Source organism: Sturnus vulgaris, chromosome 2, assembly GCF_052056855.1.
Source record: "Sturnus vulgaris isolate bStuVul1 chromosome 2, bStuVul1.hap1, whole genome shotgun sequence".
Taxonomy (NCBI): domain Eukaryota; kingdom Metazoa; phylum Chordata; class Aves; order Passeriformes; family Sturnidae; genus Sturnus; species Sturnus vulgaris.
In genome coordinates, this window is record NC_142244.1 from 86,820,222 (window position 1) to 86,844,710 (window position 24,489).

The 24,489-nt window shown below is 36.5% G+C and overlaps 1 protein-coding gene across 1 annotated transcript in view; it reads left to right on the forward strand.

Annotated features, from left to right (window-relative positions):
* Window positions 1-24,489, forward strand: part of OCA2 (OCA2 melanosomal transmembrane protein) — a 137,897-nt gene that overhangs the window by 26,633 nt on the left and 86,775 nt on the right. Inside the window, exons 8-13 of the mRNA XM_014891888.2 lie at window positions 2,441-2,512; window positions 3,341-3,406; window positions 4,507-4,563; window positions 5,857-5,981; window positions 9,529-9,667; window positions 18,554-18,686. Coding sequence (XP_014747374.2) covers window positions 2,441-2,512; window positions 3,341-3,406; window positions 4,507-4,563; window positions 5,857-5,981; window positions 9,529-9,667; window positions 18,554-18,686 — 592 coding nt within the window. The remainder of the gene's footprint in view (window positions 1-2,440; window positions 2,513-3,340; window positions 3,407-4,506; window positions 4,564-5,856; window positions 5,982-9,528; window positions 9,668-18,553; window positions 18,687-24,489) is intronic.

Here is a 24,489-nt window from a genome sequence, read left to right on the forward strand (position 1 = left end):
ACAAAAATAAGGATTATGATGATGGTGAAGATGCCTTTATTGCAAAGAGTTTATAAGGTTTGCAGTTGGAATGAGAGGTGGGGAGCTCTAGCATGCAAACTAATATACTAAAAGCTCTGTATCTTCCTCCTCATCAGTTCTGTCGTTCTCATCTCCGTGGTCATTGCATTTTCTCAAGAGAGAGAAGGATCAGATGAATAGAGATGATTTCTCACTTAACCTTTAAAAATGTCTTTAGATTCAGAAGTCCACTAAATCTCTCAGCTTTCCTGAGAATTCTTTCTCTGTCCTAATTTAATTCTGAGCCCTTTCAATCCTCTACCTGAGCTGTTGTTTATGGATACACTTCAAAATTCATCCTGAAAAGATACTCATCCTCCTGCCAATCTTCAAAAGGGTTTGGTCCTCTGTACTATTTTTCGAAAGAATAATAATGGAATTTTGCTTGATATAATGACCTCCAAATATGTATAAGATGGAATTGTGGTTCAAAGAATGTCAGAACTCATAACCTGCATCTCCTAACTTCTACATTTATAAGTTTTAAAAAATACCTTTGCAAATATGTTATTTGTTTGGGGTTTATTTTCAATGAAAAGAAAATTAAAGAGAGCAATCTATTCTTTCCTAGACTTTCCGAAATATAAAATTTTTAATATTTATATCTCAGAGTTTGCATAAGCGTTCTTTCTAGGCTTTACATTACTTTATGAGTTTTGTTTGATAGTTTGCTGGAATGGAAAGTTGTACATTTAGTAAGTTTTTTAAATAAAGCTTTGCATCTTGTTCATTCTTCAGGATATACTTTTGTATATCCTTCTTGAAAAACCGCCAGAATTAATGAACTGACAGATGACTTTATTTGTTTGGTTTCTTTCTGCATAAATTAAAGCCAGCTTCACCCATAGGTGACAGCAAACTCTTGGAAACTGAAAATGCAGTCAACTCAATGCAAGCAATTAAGTATCACAACAGTAACAGCAAAAGCGCTTATGTGGAAATACGCATAAAATCTGTAGCTAAACAAATCTCAGAAAACCTATGATATCTTTCTGAGAACTGCAAAAGAACTATCTAAAGTGGGTGGGAGAAATGAGGAGAAAACCTTCAGTTTGAGGACAGCTGGGGATTTCCCTGTAGCCTACACTTGAGCTTTGCTCTGGTAAGGCTGATCCCCTCCCCTAATGCACAGCTCTGCTTGGCATCTATTGTTGGAGAGTGCTGTAAGGTCTAATTGCTGCAGCAGCCAGAAGAACTATGGAATGTTATCAAATGTTCCCCACCTTTGCAGAATCAGAAGGGCCATATGTGTGCTCACATGTCAATGCACTGAAATAGGAAATCAAAAATGAGCCAGTGGATTACCACGCACATTTCTGTAGGAGCTGGTGGGAGCTGTAATCTGTGCTCTGAACAAGTAGGTCATTAGGGCATAAAAATCTTGGTCTGATCTCCTTTGTGACCATGAATAGGTTATTCTTCAGTGCATTTTTAAGGAAAACAGGGGAAGGAGACTGATAATTTTTTTGACTCTTGAGTTAGTAATTTATATATTTGTTTTTCTAGTAATTTGGTAATTTGTATAGTTCTTTACCATATCTATTAAAACTTTATAATCAAGGAGAAAAAACAAAGCCAAATCTTTCCTTTTTTGCTTTACAAACAGGGAGGAGGACCCTGAGATGTTCTCATCCTATTGTTTATTATCAACAAAATATTTCTTATGAAATTTGTGACAAATGAAATATTTCTAGCCTGTTTTATTTCTTTCTCAACAATAATTTCAACTTGTATTGGAATAATATTTAAACACATTAATAGTGAAAGCTGGTAATTAGATTCAGTCTTTTGTAGTGTGATTTTCATTAATTACATGCTTACTTTAGCTGAGTTATTTTACACAGTCTGTGATCTTCCAGACATAGAGGATTAAATAATTACAGATGAGTTCCCGGAGAAATAAAGCACATTTTCAGGGCATGCTCACTGAACAAGCGCCTACTAAGAATGAGATGGATCACCTCCTGGGCATGTATCTTCTTTCCATGGGATGTGAAGAGAAAGCAACAGGACCAGGCTTTTTGATCTTTAAGTTAGGGAAGATGAATTCCTTTCCTTCTTGGGTCACCTGCTGGTAAATTAAGAAACTGGTGCCCTTCTCTACCTGGATATTAGAGATGAGGCCTCCTAGCAGGGTTTGCACAGACAAGGCTTTAGTTGGTTGCTTTTTTATTTTGTTTGGTTTTGTTTGTTTGTTTGTTGGTTATTTTTTTGTTTTTAATAGCAAAGTAATTAACAATCCTCTGGTCAGAAAATACCCTCAAGCAAGCCAAAAAAAGAATTGTCTATATGAGCTTTTACCCTTTCCCCGCCCCTCTACTTTTTAATAGTAAGGAGATGCTTAGAGGAGTTTGTGGTCAATTCCTACCTTTTGTTGCAGATTGTTCACAGGACCCTTGCAGCCATGCTGGGCTCTTTGGCCGCTTTAGCTGCCTTAGCTATTGTTGGGGAGGTAAGTTACCAGACTGTAAGTGCTCCCTTTGTTTCTGGCTGTGGTGTCAGGTATCATTAATTTCCGTGTTTGCCCAGTTCTAACTGAGCACATGGCAAAGCAGTGAACAAAAAGAAATGGTAGCACAGAAACTGGGGTGGGAAAACAGGTCAGACAAATGTATAGACAAGGAGAGTACAAAAAAGTCAGTTGGTGCTTTTTTGTTCTGATTTGCAGGAAGCTGACTACAACCATTTTCAGCTTAATCCAGCGTTAGTTTAACACTATTATTTTCAGTAATGTTAGGCTACCAAGCAAACCTAAATGGAAATGCATTACCTTATACTACCCTAAATAATTACATCTCATGCTTGCATGTTCCAACCCTTTTGTTTCACCTGCTGCTTACTCTTAGGTGATGAATAGTGAAACTTCAGATTGATTTTCTCCGTTGTTCTCATAACCACATCATTGCTATGTTCCCTTTAATTCCCTCTAGTTTGTTCACAGGTGAAGTGGTATGCTTTTGTTCTCCTACCAAAAAGGAAACTGCAGTGTACTATGTAATTTGGTTATCTTTTATTTCTGTAATACTATGTGAGGAACAACTAGACTAACTAATAGCCTGATAATGACCCACTCAGGATGCCAGTAGTACTTTGAATTAGTAATAATAATAATAATAGTAGTAATGGCAATAATAAAGAATCCTTTCTATGTAGCTTGTAGGAACACTTACTAATTTTCATCACATTTATTTAAATGTTTTATCAATTAAGTGGAGTTTATAAGTCATAGCTAATCATAATTTAGGTGGCATTCACTCAAAATTGTATTTTTTGATTGCAGAGGCCAAGTATGGTCAAAGTGGTGGAGTGGATTGACTATGAGACACTGGCATTATTGTTTGGAATGGTAACTAAAACATCTTTTGCTCTAAATGTGCCAAAATAGTCACATTATCACATAGAGATGTTTCCTTTTAAAACATTTTGTTAATTATACTTTACTCAGACAACTTATGACAAACATTTGTGTCTTAAGGAATTTACTAAAAAAGATGAAGATCAGACCTCTGAGCGAGTATTTTGAAATGTTGATCATTTTTTTTTAAAATCTGTGAAATTGTATTAACATGCTAAAAACATCTTTGGGATTTATAAATGGAAAGACCCGTTTAAGGCCCAAGTATTATCACTCTCATTTATCTTTTAAATTTTGTTTATTCAAAACCTTCCTCAAGCACACTCTTATGGAAGAGTGGTTTTCTGTCTTACAGTTATGTCTGAAGCTACAAAAAAGCATGCAGAAATTGAGAAGTAATATCTGATGAGATTATAATTATATATTATTTTAATCACTTTCCCCAGAGCTATTTGTGTTTAAAAGCATTGTCCAAGTGCTGTTAGACTCTGACACAAAATATACAATATACAGAGAAAAAATTACAATTATCTGGTTTCCATTCTGAGCTTTTCTTATTTCCTGGCACCTGCTCTTGCTCCTTGCATTCCCCACAGAAAAATTAAACAAAAAAAAGGAAAAAAAAAGGATAAAAAAATCTGTTGAGAGAAAAGACAGGACAGGAGATTTCACAGATGTGGGAAAATGCAAGCAATTCTTGAAGCCATTATCTTCTGTGCTCTGTAGAGCATTACAGCAGAGAGAAAACACACTTATTGTCTTTTTCTTGATTAATGATATAAGGGGGATACATTGAGTACTTAATGTATGATGCCCACTTAGTCACTACAAATAAAATTCAACCAGACTTGTATGGCATTTACAGACTGCTTATGTTGAGAAGTATATTTCACCATATGATGCATTAACTAGAGATATCTGGCAGCTGTAGTGGATATTCTAATATAAGGGTGAATAGATTCTCAAAGCTGTGTCAGATAAGAAGTCCATTTATCAGGATAACAAACTGCTTTGCTTTAGTTTTGAGTAATAATTCAATTACTTTTATATATCAGTTCCAAGTGATTATATTTTTCTTCATCTTTTGGTAGATGGTTTTGGTTGCCATATTTTCAGAGACTGGGTTCTTTGACTACTGTGCAGTAAAGGTGGGTTTATTTGGTACTTATACTTATTTCTAGATTTATCAAGTTAGTATTATTCAAATCTGTCACACCACACATGATCTTTAAAGAACCTTTCTAAGGTCAATGTATGCTTATCGCATTAGAAATTACAGTGGTCATGTTGTAATACTGGAAAAATCCTTTGTGGATGAAAGGAAGTCCTTAATGAAATTCTGTTTCTACAGGAGAATGTTATAAGTCCCCAGTAGGCTACACAAGCATTTGGACACTATTAAGCTGAGTATTTCACTCAGGATTTCCTCAGAATTGCAGTTCTGCTGTAGCTGAACTCTCTATTTATGCCTGGCAGTGGGACAGAAGAAATATGGGAACTCTCATTAACTTTATGACCCCACATGAAAAGTGGCCACAGACCTTTGCACAGTAGCAGAACAAAAGATTACATGAAAAGTGTAATTCATAGAATCACAACCATAGAATTAGAGAATGGTTTGGGTTGGAAGAAGCTTTAATCCTCTTGTTCCAATCCCCCTGCCATGGACAAGGGCACCTTTCACTAGAGCAGGTTTCTTAAAACCCTATCCAGCCTGGCCTTGAACACTTCCAGGGATGGGGTATCCATAGCTTTCCTCGGTAACCTGTTGTAGTCTCACCACCCTCGTAGTAAAGAATTTCTCCCTTATATCTAATCTAAACCTACTCACTCAGTTTAAAGCCAATCTGCTTTGCCCTATCACGACATACCTTGCCCAAAGTCTCCCCCCCAGCTGTTTTATTGTCCTCCTCTAGGTGCTGAAAGGTGCTGTAAGGTGACCCCGGAGCCTTCTCTTCCCCAGGCTAAACAACCCAGATCTCTTTCAGCCTGTTCTCATAGGAGAGGTGCTCCAGTGTTTTGATGATGTTTGTGGCCTTCCTCTGGACTCACTCCAGCAGTGCTGCTCTGAGGATGGGGAATGTGTCCCTAGTGTGGAGAGAATGGGGCTTCTAAACCATGTCAGTCCACCTGGGCATGCAGATGGGGGCTCAGCCCTTCTCCTGCCATAGACCCCCTTTATGACTGGCAGCAGAGCATGGTGTTTCTTCAGACTTGTTTCCATATTTGCATGATGGGATTGTTTGCCCACTTCCAAGAATTATTTTCTTGCCAAATTATTTAGTACTGGAGAGGGCGCTGTTGGAGTAATAGTAAAGGAATAGTAAATGCTCTGAGCTCATTGTTGCTCGACTTTGATTAAGTTGCTTTATCTATAAGTTTTTGAAATCTAAGTTGGAGTGAGCTAGCCCAATAATTTTGCTTCTGTTTGTTTTTCCTAGGCTTATCGGTTCTCTCGAGGCAAGGTGTGGGCCATGATTACGCTTCTGTGCCTTATTGCTGCAATCCTTTCTGCATTTTTGGACAATGTTACCACTATGCTGCTCTTTACTCCAGTAACCATAAGGTACTTTATTGTTATGGTTTTGGACTTGTTTTTTTATAGCCAGCAATCAGTAGTAGACATGTGTGCAAAATACTTCTTTGGAGGTTTTTTTATCATTTAAATAGAAATCAGAACTTCAAATACTCTTATTGCAGTAGAATAAAAAGCTAGCACTTTCACAGGGATGGGTTTCCTTTTGCCTTTGCATTAATATTGAGCACATATCTGAAACCTGTGAGCACTGCATTGGCAGCTAACTGTTCTGGTTTGTCTTCACATCTCAACTACAACAGCATATTGCACCAAATGCTCCCTAGCAGATGAATTTTTTTTTTCCTGTAAAGCAGGCAGAATTTTTAAATTATCCTGCCTTATCCTTTGCTGGCTAATATTCATATACAATTTTAGATAGTAATTTATGTTTTAGTGAAGTTGTTATCCTTTCTAATATTAGCGAGAAATAATTTTTTAGAAGTCCATATTTCGTCTAATAGCTTTTTCTTGAATATGAGAATCTGAATTTCATTCCTGTTGGTGATCATGTCATTGGGACAGCTACTGGTTAATTGCACAGTCTGAGATTAGATATTTAGAACTTTGAGCAGACAACGGTGAATTTAATTACTTCAGATTTCTGTAAATTAATAACGTGTGATTTGCAACTACATTTAATCAATGTGTGATTATAAATTACTGTTTAACCTGAATTTAACCTGTGTCTGGTCAGGCAAATCTGTTTAATCCAGTTCAGTTTTGGAAAGATCTAGTGTGTTTTAAAAATGATCCTGAGAGATGTAATGCTTGCAGTCATTATCACATTAAAGTACGCAAAATTCTATTAAGATATGGTGCCTCTTTAAAATGCAGTGTAAAGCAGTAAAAACCAATTTTGCAAGTGACATTTTTTCAAGACTGAAAACAGCTGGTGAATGAAAGCTCCATTTGTCTTCTGTCCGATTATATTTTAAAGAGATGGCTTTGCCATACCCTAATCAATAATTGCATTTCTAGCAGTAAGCAGCACCGGAACTATTAAACACCAAGTTTTCTTTAGCTGTGTTACAGAATATTTTGGATAAATATAATTTGGGAATGGATTGAAATCCAGAAGTCAATGTAGCATAAAAAGGTTTTCACAGTTAGAGCTATGGTAACGTTTATTCTGTTTTCAAAGAATCCTAGAAAAGCCCAGATTGAAAGGACCTCGAAAGACCGTCTGTTCCAACTTTTCATGGGAAAGAAAGCCTAGATGAGATTTTCTGGCACCCTCTTCAATCATATCTTGTAAACCTCCAGTCATGGGGACTCTACCACATCCCTGGGGAGGTTGTTCCAGTGGTTAACTGTTTTCACCATAAGTTTTTTTCTTATGTTGAGGTGAAATCTCTCCCTTGTACTTGTTACCTCTTATCTTCTCCATGTGGATCCTTGTGAAGGGAGAGCCTCTACCTTTGTAGCCACTTTTAAGTATTGGACTTTTTTACTAAATGTATACTAAGTCCTTTTGTTTTATAGTAAATGAGCCTGTAACACTGAAGAAGGGGAAACTCAGTATGTAGGAAACATTGTATTTGAATCACTACCAAAACTAAAATAAAATTTTATCTCACCTACTAAAACCAAATAATTACCTACTTCAAAAAGCTTCATGCTGGGGGTCATTTTCTTTTTTATCTTACTGCCATTGTCTGCAGCTTCACTGTGTTGCACTGTGCAGCCTCCATTGCCATGGAGATAAAGCTTGTGGAAAATCCTACTAACTCTGGGAACATAGGGGTTTATATTTCCTGTAATAAGGCGTAAAACATGATATTTGTTTCACTCTGCATTTTGTAGTAAGATGCTAAAAAAAGTATTAACTACTTCCTTTTAGCTGTTGCTTATTTGCAAGATTCTTGCAACTGGAAAAGGCTAATATTTTTACACATGAGGAATTATATAACCAGGATAAGTAAACTGAGGAACTGTGTTCCTGCCATATAGTCACAGATGTTCTGACTTTGGGCTTAGTCTTTTCTTACTTACACTACAGTTATCTTTTCAAGATACCGCTAGGCCCATCAGAAAGAAAGAATCACTTAAGAAAAGTTTAGATTATATTTTGAAATACTGGGAAATCAAAGAGCAATGGAGTTAAAATTGCAAGTACAATTATGGTCTTGTATCGCAATTGATATATTTGGACCAGTTGTACTACAAAGTACCCTTTAACTGAATGATTTCATGCTGCTGAGGAAATAGTGTATTTTTGCACAGTTATTATTTCCCAGAGTTTTTATGTGCTGACATATATGCCATCTGAGAGTGTTTTTTCTGAGTTTTAAATTGACACTCTTGGTGATAGTGGAAGTGAATCAGGGTAAGATTTTTTTGCAATACATTCTTTTCTCTTTGAAATATAGGTTTTAATAACACAGACTTAGGCTAAACAGTGAAGTTCAACCCTTCTTTCAAGGAAATGTGTGGGAGCACTGCAGTGAGAAAGCATTCTTCCTGCACACTCTTCCCCACATATACTATGAGATATAGGGGACAATACTTTAAGTGTGGCCTCTATCTTTACATTCTGGAGCAACCTTTTAATAAGTTGTAAGGAGGAAAGCAGTTGTTTTTTATTTTAAAGAGCTTAAGTGGGACTTTAACTTTCAGCCTTTATTAGCACAGCCCAAGTTTAAAGTCAAACACTTACTTGAGGACAGAGCGGATTATGCGGATGTGCGCGTAAATGTAATTTGTGAGTTGGAGTAATCTGTGTGAAGATTACTCTGTGTAAGTGGGCTCTGAGTTCAAATGGATCATGAGGTTACTGAGTCAACTTCAGTGTTTGTCAGAGCACTTTAAGGTGCTTCTTAATTAGGAAGCATTTTACTTTTTCTTATCAAAGCAGCATCCTACTAAATTAAATATATTAAATATATTTGAACTGCTAAAAACATATTGAGATTTTTTAACCACAAGGAGTGTGTATTTTCTGCTCTTGTTTCATTGCAAGTAGAAACATTCATGATCAAGCTTTAGAGAAGGAGGAAAATAGGAACAGAATAAACTGGATAAACCTAGCCTGAAAGCTGAAATCCCTAATAGATGATTCATGGCTAATAGGCAGCCAGCACAATCCTCTACCACTGTTTCCCATAAGAAAGTTAATCACAGTTGCTGAGTGCAGAGCCTGTGGTTGACCAGAATAGTTTTCCACCGGTCAGTGCAGCTTAAGGACCATGATTTCAGAAGATGTATCACACTGAAAATTTGAAATGCTATTTTCTGTGTAGTCTGATTTTTGTAATAGTCTACTCCTTTTAATTAAACGCTTTTAAAAATGCATAAATTCTGTAGGCATTAATAATTGCATTTTAAATATAAAGAAAATCTATAAATTCTCATTTATATTGTTATAATTACTCTAGCACAATAAATGCTTTAACACAGCATTTATGGACACATTATGTTTAAAATCCTGCCATTTTTTTCTGTGAAATGACTGTATTTTGTAAATTTTGTGCATTTCAAGATTTAAGGTAATTTATGCATGGGATAAGAAGTTAATTTCATTATCTTTACACTGCAGGCTCTGTGAAGTACTTAATCTTGATCCTAGGCACGTCCTGATTGCGGAAGTAATCTTCACAAATATTGGGGGGGCTGCCACTGCTGTTGGGGATCCTCCAAATGTGATTATTGTTTCAAAGCAGGAGCTGAGGAAGAGGGTATGTACTACAGTCGTTTGGCTACTAAAATTAAGTAGTGTTGACTTATGCAATGTTGATCCTTCTCTTCCCTCAGACAGCCATATAAACAGAACAAGTACTTTTTCTTCCATGCTACTTCTTTTTTAGTAGGATGATCAGACAGAAGAGAGTGGTCTTTTGGGGACAAAATAGTGTTGAAGAATAGACTTTTTGATCTGGACTGAGAATACCAGTTTCCTTTTTTAGTTGTTGGTGAGGATTTCCTTTTCAATGGCAAAGTGAGGGAAGCAGCAGAACAACGGAGGGCTGCAGACAGAACAACAAGTTGGAAAAAAACAAAAAAGTGAAAATAAAGATTAAAGTCCATCAATTTTTTCAGTATAGGTTTTCTCTCAAAAGTTAAATATGACAATTCAGCATTTTACAGAGGTGTTGCTTTGCCCCTGTAGAGCCATGACACATATGAGGTGCTTTATCCTTCAAGCACAGCCCAAGGGGATGTGGGGTGTGAGAGGGGGGTGGGTGCTTCTCCTATGCAGCACAGGCTGCAGCTGGCTCCCAGCTCTTCACAATGTTTTGCTATCTCCAGGCTGCAGAGACAGATTTTAGCTTCCAACACTTGGCTTTTCTATTGTTTGCTGGGTGCCTGGTGCCAAAGGGAAAGCTATGGTGGCTGGTTCTGGGTGGGACTGCAGGACATTAACCAGCCAGTGGGACCATCCCAGTCCCACCATTTCTTCCCACCCAGATGGGCCTCTCTGCCCTGTGGACTGGCTGTGGCTCTGCTGGCAAGCGTTTGCAGCCCTCAGCATCTGCATGGAGCTGAGTTTGCTCAGTTTTCTGTGCTTTTACCTATCCCTGCTACCCCTGAACATGAGGGCATCAAGTCTTCCTTCTGCCTCTGGCACTCCCATCCCAATTCCCTGGTGTGCTGTGGGGCAGCAGGGAGACATTCTGCTCAGGGTGCAAGGGGCAGCCCCTCCTGGCATGGGGCAGATCTGCCCTTCTCCTCACCAGCAAGCAGCACCATGGAAGGGGCAGTAATGTAATGGGCACATCTATAAGGACACCAGGTATAAGCTTTCTGTTTTGGCCAGGGGTCATAAACCTCCCCCCCACCCCAATAAATAATTCTAAAGAAATTTAGTGTTAATTGAACTAGTGCAAAAACAGCTATGTAAGTAGACGAGGGAATTGTAGTATAAAATCCGAAGTTTGTTTTGGTTTTTTTTTCATTTGGAGTCACTTATGTGTTTATTGCTTTATGAAAGAAAGATCTCTTCTAATTAACTGAGTGCACACAAAGTAATGAAGTACTGTCCAGGTTGGAAAAGGTTTTTGAAAGTTCACAGTATTTAATAAACTGAATGTTTACCATCAAAATCTTTGAAATGTATTGCAAACTAGTTGGCTAGTTTGGATGGTGACTTTGAAGACTGTAATATTTATTGTTACCTGAGAACTTGATAGCTTAGTTTTAAATTTTAGATATGAAATCTGTGCACCTATTTAAGACTTCTGATCTAAAAGACAATAATTAGCACCCGCTATGCAGGTCATTTTCCTAAATACTCAGAAACTCATCATCTTTATAGAACCTTTAGAAGTGGCTAAAGACATGGGAAATGATTAAGCAATCATAGTTGAAAAGAAACCATGTTATATTTTTCTTGTTTGAGCTATTGATATTTTTAGGAGGGCTCAGAAGTATAAATACCCTAGTAAATATGACATTATAGCAAATTGTGTGTCTGAAACAAGCACAAAAATCTTTCCAGATGTTTTCAGTCTGGAATATTTTCAGATCTTTTGTTGCACCACAGAAATAAGAACGTAATGAAATAGATTAGGTTCAAAGCAGAGCCATAGAATTTATACTGCTTCTTTCTTATAGCCTCAATTATTTTTTCTATGTATATAAATAAAGGAGGGTCAGTACCTATCCTTGTCCCTGAGGCAGAGTGTCATGGTCTGGGGTATGTCCTCACTGCTTAGGGCTCACCCTCTCTAAAGGAGATTTGCTGGGAGAGAGCTGGCCTGGGTAAATGGATAAAGCCAAGAGAGAGGTCAGAGAGGGAGCTGGACCATCTGGCCTTTTACAGTCTGAGCTCTTGAACTAATAGCTGGGTTCCTAATCTTGTCCACCCACTCCAGCATGCTCTCTTGATCAGAAGGAGAAATATAGACATTGCTGTCTTGTTTCTGAAACTACTAGTAAAGGATGTCGTGAAGAGGGGTTATATGAGCTATCATAGTTCTGTGTCTAAAATGCATGGGGAGCCTACTACATTAGTATCAAGTAAAATTTATTTTATTCCTTTTCCTTTTTTTTTTTAACCGTTTCAGAGGTAAAAGTTCTTGAATGCATTAATGACATCTTAGAAACACTCCTTCATGAAGTATATTTTATAGTTTCTATTATGATGTTTTCTATAGAGATAAAAACCAAGTATTTTCTTTTTGGCATTATGGTCATGTTTTTGGACATTCTAAGAATTCTGAGAATTTTTCCCACTTTATATTCTGGTTGAAATTCTCTTTTTCATTCTCTTGTACTTCCTTCTCAGTGTCATTTTTGCACAGTTAGTACAGGAGTACTTGGAAGTTGAATAATGAACTGTCCTATGTAGATTATTTGGTTCTCTACTTTATTTAGATACTATCAGGAGGAGAATTTTACTAGTCTTCCTGAACTTTTACTGCTGTACATCAACCTCTAAAAGCATCCAAGTAAAATATGATGCAAGTTGACTTTTATAACAATATGAAATGAAATGCAGCTTTGTTACTTTGGGTGCTGTTATCTGCTTATAGTGTTAGAAATGCTTTACTTTTTGTTTACTGTGGTACTGGAGAGACTTTTTTCTCTAGGTTCTGGGGAAAACTCACATCATATTAAAAATATTTTATTTAAACCATGTTTGAATAAATAAGATTTTTGTAACATTTTGCTCGTTAAAATGTAGCAATAAGTCTCTTTAATTGTCTTGAGATGCAAATGAATGTCAAAAGGATTTTTTCGTTGTTGCTGTTGTTAATTTATAATCCTGACGTATTCCCTACCATCATTACTGGAATCAGTGGAACATTTGCATAATAGGAGAGGAAGATTTGTTGTGCTCTTGGCTGTTCTTAGTTGGGAGTTGGAAGAATTTTCACAAAACAGCATTTATATTAGGGAAAGAAAATGAAAGTAAATGGAGAACTTGTTTAGTGAATATGTTATATTTTAAAATGTTTTATTGTCTTCAGAATTCTGCTGCAGAATGGTCACTGTTAACAAAATTATATTTTATTTTGAAGAGATATGAGCTTCAGACTTCAGAAACTCCATGTTTATATGCACAATAGAGCATGAACCACTTGGATATGGTCCTTGCTCTCAGTAGGGTTGGACAGCAAAATCTTCTTGTATTTGGGAACTTCACAGACTTCTACAAACACACCTTTGAGATCAGAAGCTGATGTGCTCCAAGCACAGGCTGTGATTCCAAGTTCTTTAAAGAATGGATGGCAAATAGGTCTCCAGAGCAAAATGATGCTGTGAACACAGTGATAGTGAACATGTGCACAGGTGTATCCAGGCTAAATCTGCATAAAAGAGGTAATGATAAGGGCAAAGGCAGTTTTAGCATATGCTAGCCACTGGCTTATAACCTTTTATTTACTGTTTTTGTTAGCATGTGATAAAGCTTGTGCTGTTTATCTGATGTTTGCTGAGGATTTGGGAGTTTCAGCATACCACTCAGAATTACTCCTGTCATTTAACAGGAATTTCCTGGAAAATTGACAGACATTAGGTTTTCCTGTGCTGCCTTTTAGAGACTTTCAGCCTTCATGATGGAATTTAGCATGATGTGATATTAGTTGGTTATATTTAATGAAAAATTGTGGTACCAAAAAGTTTATGAATGAAAGTAGGTACTTCTGAAAAAAAAGAAGAGAAAATCCTATATATGAATCTTTAGAGATATTTCAAGCACTGGTAAAATGGATTCCCATAGTTTAGTAGGCTATTTTTGTTGAATTTGCTGGATACAAGCTTGTTAAAAGTTTACTCAGTTTGTAGAACTCTATCCCTTCTGCCGATGTTTTCATTGATTCTTTTTCTCAAGAGAAAATTAAACTTAGGTAAAGTGCATGAACTAAAATGCATGGGCTTACATCTGATTTCAGAATTTTTACCATATATCCATATGGTAATAATTAAAAAGCATAATGTAAAACAAAAAAGGAGGATCATCAGCATTTCAAATAAACATTATCTTCATGTAACGGGGTTAGGCCATCGGTGGTTTCTGGCTCAGTGACATCATGAGCAGCTCCCATGAGAGACAATGTAGATCTCAGTCACTCATCTAGAAGGGATGTTTAAGCCAGTGGAAAAATAATAAATTAGTCCTGCTCCTCTTAATTTTATTAGTTTTAAAATACTAAGTAAAGGACATTCTGGCTAGAAACATAATACTTGCTGTTCCCCAAATCGCTGCACCTAGCTATCATTTTTGCTTTCTCATGGCTCTAAAAAGGCAGATTTCTTGTGGAAAGGTCTGAATTACTAGAATTTAATTTCACATCTCCAGAAGCAATGAAAAAATAATAATCAAGATGATAGAAAGGTAGCATTTTTAGAAAACAATATGATACTTCCTCCTAATATGAAAGTGATAGATTTGACTTTGCATTTTAAACTATAAACCAAGGAAAGATGCCACTCTGTTTCAGCTCTGAATTTCTAGGCAGTGGAACTTTTAGGTTGTTGTCTTGCTAAAACAAAATCTTTAGATTTTCTCTCGGCTGGGGAACAGGAAGAATTTGACACAATCATCATAGCCTCAAGTAAGGGACATTTGAAGTGTGTTTTGTATTTATCTCATAGATTGAAATCTCCAGGAAGAAAAATATTTCATGCCTATTGTGCATGTCAATTCTATTCCAGTCTATTGTGCAGGAAAAGAAAATCTTTGTGGAAATGACTTTTTGTTGTACGCAGTAGACATGGGGAGCACTTTAATGCTTTTCTACAATGCTGAATCCTGGTCCCAGAAGTGCAGAAGACTCAGGAGGTATAAAATGTGCTATCAACAGCCACAAAGGGTATGAATGTAGCTTTTTGGAGATGTTGCATGTCCCTTCTGGGGTGTGGGAAAAGGAAATGTGCCACCACCTTGGTATCCTCTGCTTCATTTTTGGTATCTGTGGTACAGTGAAAAAAACCCTTTAGCCTCCCAAAGTTCCCCAAGAGGCTGCCAGCTGGCTACTAGCTACCTGACAATGCCTGGTGTGAAATCAGCCTTCTTTTTCCCTGAAAACACATTCCCTGTGCTGCAGAGAGGCTGGTGCTAAGCACCCAGCCCAAAGCATCAGGGAAGGCAGTTGTCTGTATTTCACTGTGAGCCTTTCTGATATCAGCCATAAAAAGTAATGCACTTGGTAGTCCTCAGCCTCCTCATGGCTACAGGCATCAGCTGTCCAAGGCTAGTGATCATCAGGATTCATTTTCACTCACTGTCTCTTGTGGATCAATGAAAGGAGGTAATGGGGAGGAAAGCCAGGAGCAGGGGATGGGAAGAGAACTGACTCCAGTATTGCATTATCACCCACAATCCCGTCATGCCAGCTCTGTCCTGAAATAGGCACACTCCATGTTAGAAAACAATTTGTTTCAGCTGAAGTAGAAAGCTGTTCTGCAGTAAGAGCACAGCAGCATGTTTTCTTTTTCACCTGGGATCTCAGAGATATGAAAGATCAATGTGCTGATATTATGAACTTTAACAAAATCCTGAATCTCAACCCAGCTACTCCCTCTGAAAAGTTTGGGTAAGCTCTTGGATAGGATGCCAAAAAATCTAGTAGATATATTTTCTTCTTGTGATGGTGTCTGCAAATCACTTTCAAGGCTTATCTACGTCAGCTCTTATATCATGAAGCTGTGTTAATCCTGATTTTTTTTAAAGAGTATTGTGATCTCTATCTCTTTTCAATTCCTTTCAACTATGAGTCAGACCTGAGACCTTCATACCCTCATATTTTGATTTGCCTTCAAGGTTGAGGTGATTTTCTTCATCAAGAAATTACTTTTGTGGGTTTCAAGTGACATATTTCTTGTGCTGGATTTTTTGAGAAGCCTCTGCATTGTGGCATGTCAGGAACCAGACAATTTTTTTTTTGCTTTGAAATTGGTGTGATAATAAAAATGTAAAGGCAAGTGACTTTTTGTATCTGTGTTTATTTGCAATAAGCTACTTACTTAAATTCAAGATCCTTTAATATGTGATGAGGACATCACATATTTAAACTTGAGAGTTACCAAAAATTAATTGGATTCCTATTTATCTTTTTTTACTTCTGACTTTATCGATTATCTTTATTTCTGTGTATTTCTACAGAGAATTTCTACTGTCGTAGTTGGTCTGGTAGCTGGCATCTTTCTTCATGATGGGGCATGTTGTGGTTACTGCAGCCTAAGAAAAGTTTCATCTCCACTGCCTTTTTTGTAAGACTAGTCTGAGTGCAAAAGTATTTTTTCTTATTCTGGTAATTCTGTATTGAGTAGAATCTGACCACTCCTAACTACTTTATTGGTCTTCAACTACCTGTTTCCCAGTCATTTTTCATTCAGAGGATACTTCTTTTTTTCCAGTCAGGTTTAGTCGTTTCTGTTTTGGCTGATGTATCTTCAATGTTTTTACAGAGTAAATAATTTTAGCTCCCTACTTCTCTTATGGTCATTTTAGAGACCATAAAAAATTGAATAATGATTTTGCATTGTGACTGTTTCCTGACTTGTTTAATGGCATACTGTCAAAGTTGGAAAATTTCTGAACTAAAGCCAGTTCACTTTTTAAGGTTTGAAGTTCTTATTTTTCTGGACGAAATTTTATGAACTTTCTTTTTGGCTATAATCTTAGAGGCAAGCCAAATATAAATTAGATTTATTGTCAATTTATTGTCATTGGTTGTAATTAAGGAAATAAACAGGGGATATGGAGTTTATGTACTTTAGGGGCAGGTCTCACAAATACTGAGCCTTTGCAGGAATTCCTTTTTTATTCATTTGTAAATATCCTAGAGTCATGAATGTCATTTTCATTCCTCATAGAAATGTCTCCTGTAGCTCTGAATCTTAACTTGATGCCCAGAGGCCAATCTTTATAAAAACTGATTTGTAAAATCTGTCTTACAGAGATGTCAGACACCAGAGTGGCTGACCTATTTTGTAGGCAAACTGAATGAAGGTACATTATTTTTCTTTGTGGTGTCACTTTTTGTTGTCCAATTCTTCAAATAATCTCATTCCAATTCCTGAAGAGTCTTCTTTCTGCTTTTATAAAAGCAATGGCTGTAGCTAAGTTACAGCAAAAGGCCAACTAATGAAGAGGTATAATTTCACCTTTTAGTGTCTGGGGAGTAGAAGAGTCAAGGAATCTACTATTAAATAGCAAGTAGGAATGACATTACCTCAGGAAGCTTAAAAACGTATTTTAATAGGATCAAATCCTAATCCTAGGTCTGCATATTTATTGTTTGAGATTTATTTCACTGTCTGCAAGCAATGGATTTTTTTGCCAAAGAGCACCAATCTTTATCTGGCTATGAAAGTTCTTTATGACTGTCATCAGTTTCTGGTGTTATCTGTCTTTTTATTATGCCCTGTGGTGCAATAAAGAAACTTTTTCTTCCTTTTTTTGAAACAGAGACATTTCAACAACGAAATTTCCACATAAATTCTTTTAGCATTTGACAATATAGAAGAACACACATTTAAAGCAGTAAATTCCCAATAGTCTTAACACACTGGAGGTAGGATTAGCTGTTGTTGCAAGGAAAGCTGTTTTTAATATGCATTGGAATTACCAAAGGATTTATAGGAAACTCATAGTTAGAAATCGGGGAACAACAGAGACATAGAGGAGCGTCACAGGGAGATCAAACAACTTTCTGGTGTCTGGGAAATCAGTGGGTGCTCTGAAAATTCAGCTGGGACAACCTGGGCTATCCAGGGCTTGAGCCATGCTTTATTCCAGGTGTCAGAGATCTGCTCTGCTGGGGTCACCAGTTCAGAATACCTCTGTTTTTTCGAATACAAGACAGTTCCTTACTACCAGAGTACTTGGATGTGATCCTTCTTGGAGCTTCACGGGTAACTTCTTTTGGACAGGCAAGTCATGGCTACTTCAGAAAAGCCCAGCCCAAAGGTTAACCCTGATCCACTACTATGTGTGCAATATGGAACACTGGAATAACTCAATTGAAAGGGACCTTAGAGGTCATCTGGTCCAATGTCCTTCTCAAAGCATGGCAAACTTTAGAGTTTTAGGGCAAGCTGTCACTATTCATTCTTATTGCTTGAAAACAGTAGCCTTTTAATATGTTCTGCTTAACCTTTAAACCATTAAAAGGTTTCATTGTGCAAAATATAAAGAACCAGGAAGAAGAATAAACACAATATTGACTTGTAATACTTTTGTTGTAGAAGAATGGTTCAGATAGAATTATTATAAACATTTCTGTTGTCATCAGTTTAAAACAAAAGCTGGTCATTAAAATTCAACTACTTTTGAGACTTTGAGTGATTTGAAACAAATTTACAGTGAATCAAATAAGAAGTAAAAGTTAATAATTCAGTTTGGGTTTTTTACTGTACATTTCAGGAGCACTAGATGTGTTTCAGAGTAACTTACTTAAAACAATGTTTTAATGCATCTGTAATGTATCTGAATTAAATTGTAATGTGGCTTGTCTCCTCGAAGCATGAAATACAACACATACTGTACTTGGAACTTACTATGTTGCTTTATATTTATTGTTGATTGTTAATGTACATAAAGCTGAATATTTTTCCCTGTAGGTGAGATAGAAAAAGAAGTGATTTTTAATTTAGGTTTTTGTTTTTATTTTCAGGGATTGGATTTTGCAGCCTTCACAGGGCATATGTTTTTGGGTATCTGCCTTGTTGTTCTGGTCTCCTTTCCTTTTCTCAGACTTCTTTACTGGAACAAAAAGCTTTATAATAAGGAGCCAAGTGAAATTGTTGGTAAGTGTGAGCATGACAAAAGTTGTAATTGTTACCCCAAATATGTGCTAAATGACAACTGAGTAGTGCCCATCTCAATGCTGTCTTCAGATGGAAGTGCCCACCCTCCTCACTCTCTGAACATTAATTTTTCAACTAATAATTAATATTTTATTTTTAGTTGTGATATTTTCTGAATTTTGGAAGATGTTTTTCTGGTGCTAATATTGAGGCTTTGACATGAATTATTAAGTATCTTACAAAATTTGCAGGAATATTTTGCGTCATTAATTATAGCCATAGGCATGAGTATCAGGATGTTCTGTGTAGCATCAGAGAACATCTGCTCACAGTGCTGAGTTCACAACCTAGATTTAGAAACATCCCAGGTTTCCCTTAAGACAAGCTCATGGTTTTCTTCCATTGAATTTTTCAGCAATCTTTTACTGGTCTGTGGTCAGTGAAAGACATTTCATCAAAGCAGAACTTTTCAAGTCCTCCCCAGCTTGCCTCTGTGCCTCTTCCTACCCTAAATTTCCCTGGTGCATAATTTCTACAATTCAGTAAAACTAAATCTATGTCTTTTGATGTCACTCACCTCAATAGTCTCTAGAAGTCTTCTTAAAGCTCTTTCAATGGCTGTCTACTCTGTCAGTCCCTTTTTGTCTTCATGCTTTTATGTTTTTCTATTCAGTCATTTTGAAGTTTTTACCCTTCTTCTTCAGAACTTCTCTTTCAATGACGAAATTTAATACTAGCCCCCAAATTTTCACCATTTCTTTACCAGGTAAGAAATATTTTACTAAATATAATTTATTAGCAATCTTTGTGCAAAGACAGTCGAGTGCAACTGTTTCTTCCCTGGGACTGATGTTTGTTTCACTTTTGGCTGCAGAATACTTCAGGTCCAGGCTTCCACTGACCACGCACAACATATTGTAATGTCTGAATCTGTGCGTGTGGCATCTGTTTATGGAGAGGACAACTTCTGATACGGTTGATTTATCTTGGCTTCATTTGTTATCTGTGGAGAAAGATAAGTGTTTTTCTAGACTAATGGAGCTGTCTATGCTAGAACAGATATATTGCAGGACTTAAAAGTTTGCTTTTCTCTTACAAAGAGAGTCCAAGGTGACTAACTGTGGCAGAGACTTTCATGATAGGTATCTCATGTACACAAAAGGAGTAGTACTGTATGTCTTGCCTTGTTCAAGAGAAAATTTGCTTTAGGATTATGGTTTCATTAAATGGAAGAAGTAACAGTCCTCTCCTCAGTAGATTATGCCATGTGCCTGGAATCCCATCTGATAGAAAAGTCAGAGAAGTTTTCTTGCTTAGGAAGATCTTCTGAAGACTTTTGGTTTTGACTTCGGTGTCTATTCAGCACAAGGTGCACTCAGCTTATCTTTTTGTATGTCTAGAGGCCAATATCTTTCCCAGAATTTAGATCAAAAATATTTTTGAGATGTTCTAGATATTATGTTTTCTAAGACACTTAAGGAGAATTTCCGTTTCTCCTATATATCTGTCTGGTATGAGGTAGGCATTTTCATTTTAAAACAGCTGAGGCTTTCTGCACCCTTAGACATCTTATGCAGAGAGCAAGAGAAAAAGAAATTAACTCAGACACTAACATGCCTAGATTCTTTCCCTGTCTGACCCTACAAAGTAAGATTTTTCAAAAAGCGATCAAGAAAATTAGTTCTCCCGACTGTAAAGAGTATTGATCCCAACATAATGGCATTATTTTATAAATATATATTTTAGAACATGGAATTGCTACTTTTTTCCTTTTGGCTATAAACTTTTAAAGCATATGTTTTGGATTTTTAAGAAATAAAGTATGTATGAAAAATTTTAAAATTAATCTGGATAATACGGTTTATTCACTGACATAGTATTTTTGCTAGTGAAACACTGTAGTACTGAAACATTGGCAAGCATATTTCCCTCAATTAATTTCTTGGTAATCTTTGTTACTTGCACCTTAGTCTGTTCAGATATAGCAGTCTCCTGGTCAGTATACCATGTGTTCTCATGATCAGCTGCTTGTCCTTTGCTGCAAACCTAATCAGGAGCTGTTCAATTAGAGCAAATGCTGAAGAGCCACTCTTTCCATTGGAAATTTCTGTCAGAGGGGAAGAGAAAGAAAGAAACTAATACAGCTCCATTAGGGGAGAGTTGTCGTGGTTTGGATTTGCAGAATGGCCTCCAAGGTGCTTCTGGGAGTCCTTTCATCTCTAGTTGAAATGGTTCTGTGATAACTTCAAATGGCTTGTTTGAAGCAGCTGTTTTAATCAACTAAATACCAGCCTCTCCTCACCTTGCCCTCAATTAGCAATTAAACAATTTATGTGAGATTTAATTGGTATAATATTCTCCCCATATTCTTTTGTCCCTGTGCACCATGTGCTTTAAGCTTTTTTCTGCTGCTTTAGGATACACAGATTATTAAAATGGATTAGCAAGAATTTTAAAACCAGACAATGCTCTTATTATGAAGATATTTTTATTTTAATTTCATCACTTTATGTTACCAATGTCTTTAATCTGTTAGCTTTCAGACTGATCTGCAGCACTCCTGCCACTGTAAAAATACCTGTTCTTTACCTGGAAACCACTGTCTACCTGTAGTGGCTTTAAGTGAGGTAGCTAACAAAAGAAAGGAAGACTCTGAAGAACTCATCCATGAGAGAGAAAAATCTAATTTTTCTTTAAGAATGAAGGGATTTGATGACTTTTTTTATCAAGGCTTTTAGCTGATAAACCTGCTCCTTGTTCTGCGTGATGCAGCAAAAAATGCTAGAGCTAGAAGAGTAAGCTGAGAAGGTTTGAAAAGTTTGTATGTATCTAGACTTTCACAAAAGAATACATAAGGGAAATAATATCTGAGTGTAAGAGGAATCAAATTTACTGTTTCAACTCCCACTCTGAAAACCTGAAACCAAAGTTTTTTCTTCCTTTAAGGGTTAACAGTACCTTATTTAGTCCCTGGGAAGTGTAACAGTACACTATTAAGTCTCAGCTGTCAAGCTGTTAAGATGTGGACCTTAGTGTTTAGCAAGATTTTTATCCTCAGGAAAGTGGGTGGCACATGTTCTGGTGACAAGTATTATTATACTGGCCATTTTTGCCAGAGAGGAAGAGCTTTCTCCTTGCACAACTTTGGCACCAGCTCCCCATTTCTACTTGGTTGCTTGCTCTTTTTTCCAACTTTTCACTGGCTTAAAGAGAGATCCACCCTTTAAGAAGGAGTGGTAATAGCATGAGAGGGGGGACCATGTTATTCCCTGTGGTGTAGCTCACTGTCTGCAGCAGCTGGGAAAATACTGATGGTAGTATGAGAGTCAGCATATAAAGCTGACAACAGAAGGAATTTTCTAATTAATCATAGTCATATGTAAAGTGCTTAATGTGTGAAAAACACAGTGCTGTTTCCCACAATGGGAAATGTGGTAACCAGATGAGTGAGCAAATCTGTTTCTTTCTTCCACGTGAAGCTCTAGTTGTTCTCAAAGAGAAGAAAAGAGAGAGGAGGAGGGGAAAGAACTACTGTGATGACTTGCAAGAAAGCTCCAATACTTGGCATCAGACACTTTGAAATGCAAACAGCCCACATAAAATTGTCTAAGGCTACGAGGACACTGCAGGAACACAGGGGGCACCCAGGATAAAGTGTAGCGTGACATCAGTATGTGTGCTGCTCAGGGTCAAAGAACAGTCCTAAGTCCTATTTTTGCTAGTAACATATTTGTAACTTTAGTAGCCATTTCGTGCTAGAATCAGGGAGAGTACATCAGTGACATAGCTGAATTAAGTAAATTGACAAATCTCTGCCCTGACGTGCATCTGTACTTATGTAGGTACTTTACTAACTGCCAGTAAAGCATAGTTAGTATTTAATGTGATGTTGGAAGTAGTGGCTTGTCCTCACTTGGAATCTGATTCAAGTGAGGAAAGTAGCAAGCAGTTTATGAAGACAGTAATGTCCAAAGAAAGGAATATTTCAATATGTTTTCAAGAATTCAACTTTAAGCTCAGTGTGGGTGCAAGTTTTGCAATATTTACTGCACTCTACTGTCCTCACCTAAGATGCTAACTTCATTGGATTTTATGGGGAATATTTTTAAACCTTGAGGACGAATGTGGACAGTAAAATGTGTGGGGGTTTTTTTTGTGTTCTCTGCAGTCCAGTTGTAAATATTAACACTGAATGGTGAATAGTTAACATTTTAACTCTCCTACTCTGGATGTTAGCATGCCGAACTAAAAGGTCCAGCTTTCTTATGAATGGTCTTGGTATTTAAGATAATATCTTTCTGGTAGATATTGTGTCTTTTATTTGAAAGAACAGTAAGACTTTCAGTCTCAAACAAGCTAGGTAGTCTTAATGTCCCTTTAGACACTGTGTTTACTCCTTGTAGGATAATATATCAGGATCTACCAAAGGCATGGTTTTATATTTGGAAATGCAAATCAAAAGCTTTATTTTATTATTTGTACATTCAACAGCTCTCCTGATGATCAGGAATGAAAAGAGGTATAGTTATTTACTTGCCATAGATTGAAGATTTTTATATTTTAAAATATTTTAACTAATTTTATGCTTTAATTCCTCTATATGTCCTTTGAACTACTTTAGAGTTGATAAAGTAATCCCCTTGGAAAGAGAAAAACACTGATCTGCCTTTTCTTGTCTTCAGATGATAAAAATAGTATCCTGACATTGCAAAACAAGGAGAATATGACAATATTATTTGCTTAGTGCATCAATAATGTAGCCATCACAAGAGGGTAGCTGTAATATTACTTTACCTGTCTTATGCAGAAAGAAGGTATAATATAGTGTCATTCTGAACCAATAGAGCAGCAATTGACAATTTATTATACACATTTTTCATGGAAGGAATGAGTACAGAAAAATCACTGATGGGAAGGAAAAATTTAGTGCTAGCTCCTGTTTCTTTTACAGCATTTGTGCCTCTCTGTTTCTGTATACAGACCTCAGATGTGAAAGGATTGCACAGGTATACAGTGGTTGGCAAGACATGGCCTTTCCATTAACAGTGTTTTAGTGAGGTTGTGACAAAGTTTTTCACTTTGATGGCTCAGAAATTCATTAAGATCTTCCTAAAAAACAGAGCTTAAAAGACCTGTTTAGTTCTATGTAACACATTATCTGTGTTTATATGCTGCAGAAAGCTTTCACTTTGATGGTGTTTCAAATAAAAGTGTAAATTTGACAGATTTTTAATTGCTCTGCCATTTTCATTTATCAATTTATCAAAATGTGTTCAATGTATTAGTCACAATTAGTCACAATTTTTACTTCTAAACCATTGATAAAAGTTATGGCAAGTCTGAAGTAATCTTCATTTTGGCTCTTCATTTTGTCCTGTTAAAAGCATTAGAAGAGGCATTATCTTTTGAAATATTCCAAAAGAATGTTGTCCTCTTGAGGCTTTGTCTTTTCATGGTTCTTTTTTTCCTTATCCTTGGGAATATCATATCTAAGTGGTGGCTTGCAGCAGTTTTTCTTGTATTGAAAGGACATCAGCAGTAGTTATATTTTTTGCAAAATGTTTTGGGATTGGAATGTATCTATTTTTTTTAAACAAAGTACAGTGAATTTAAGAGAGGTTGTTTTTTTCTAAGGGAGACTTGTAGTTTAATGGAAGACATCAGCAAAATTGGTTTTCATTGGCAAGTCTGGCAGTCTGAATGAATACTATTTGATAGTAAGCCGGATTTATTTTTCTAGATTTCCTGAGAAAAATTTTCTGAAACAAACTACAGTAGAATTTTAGATAAAGGCGTGACCAAA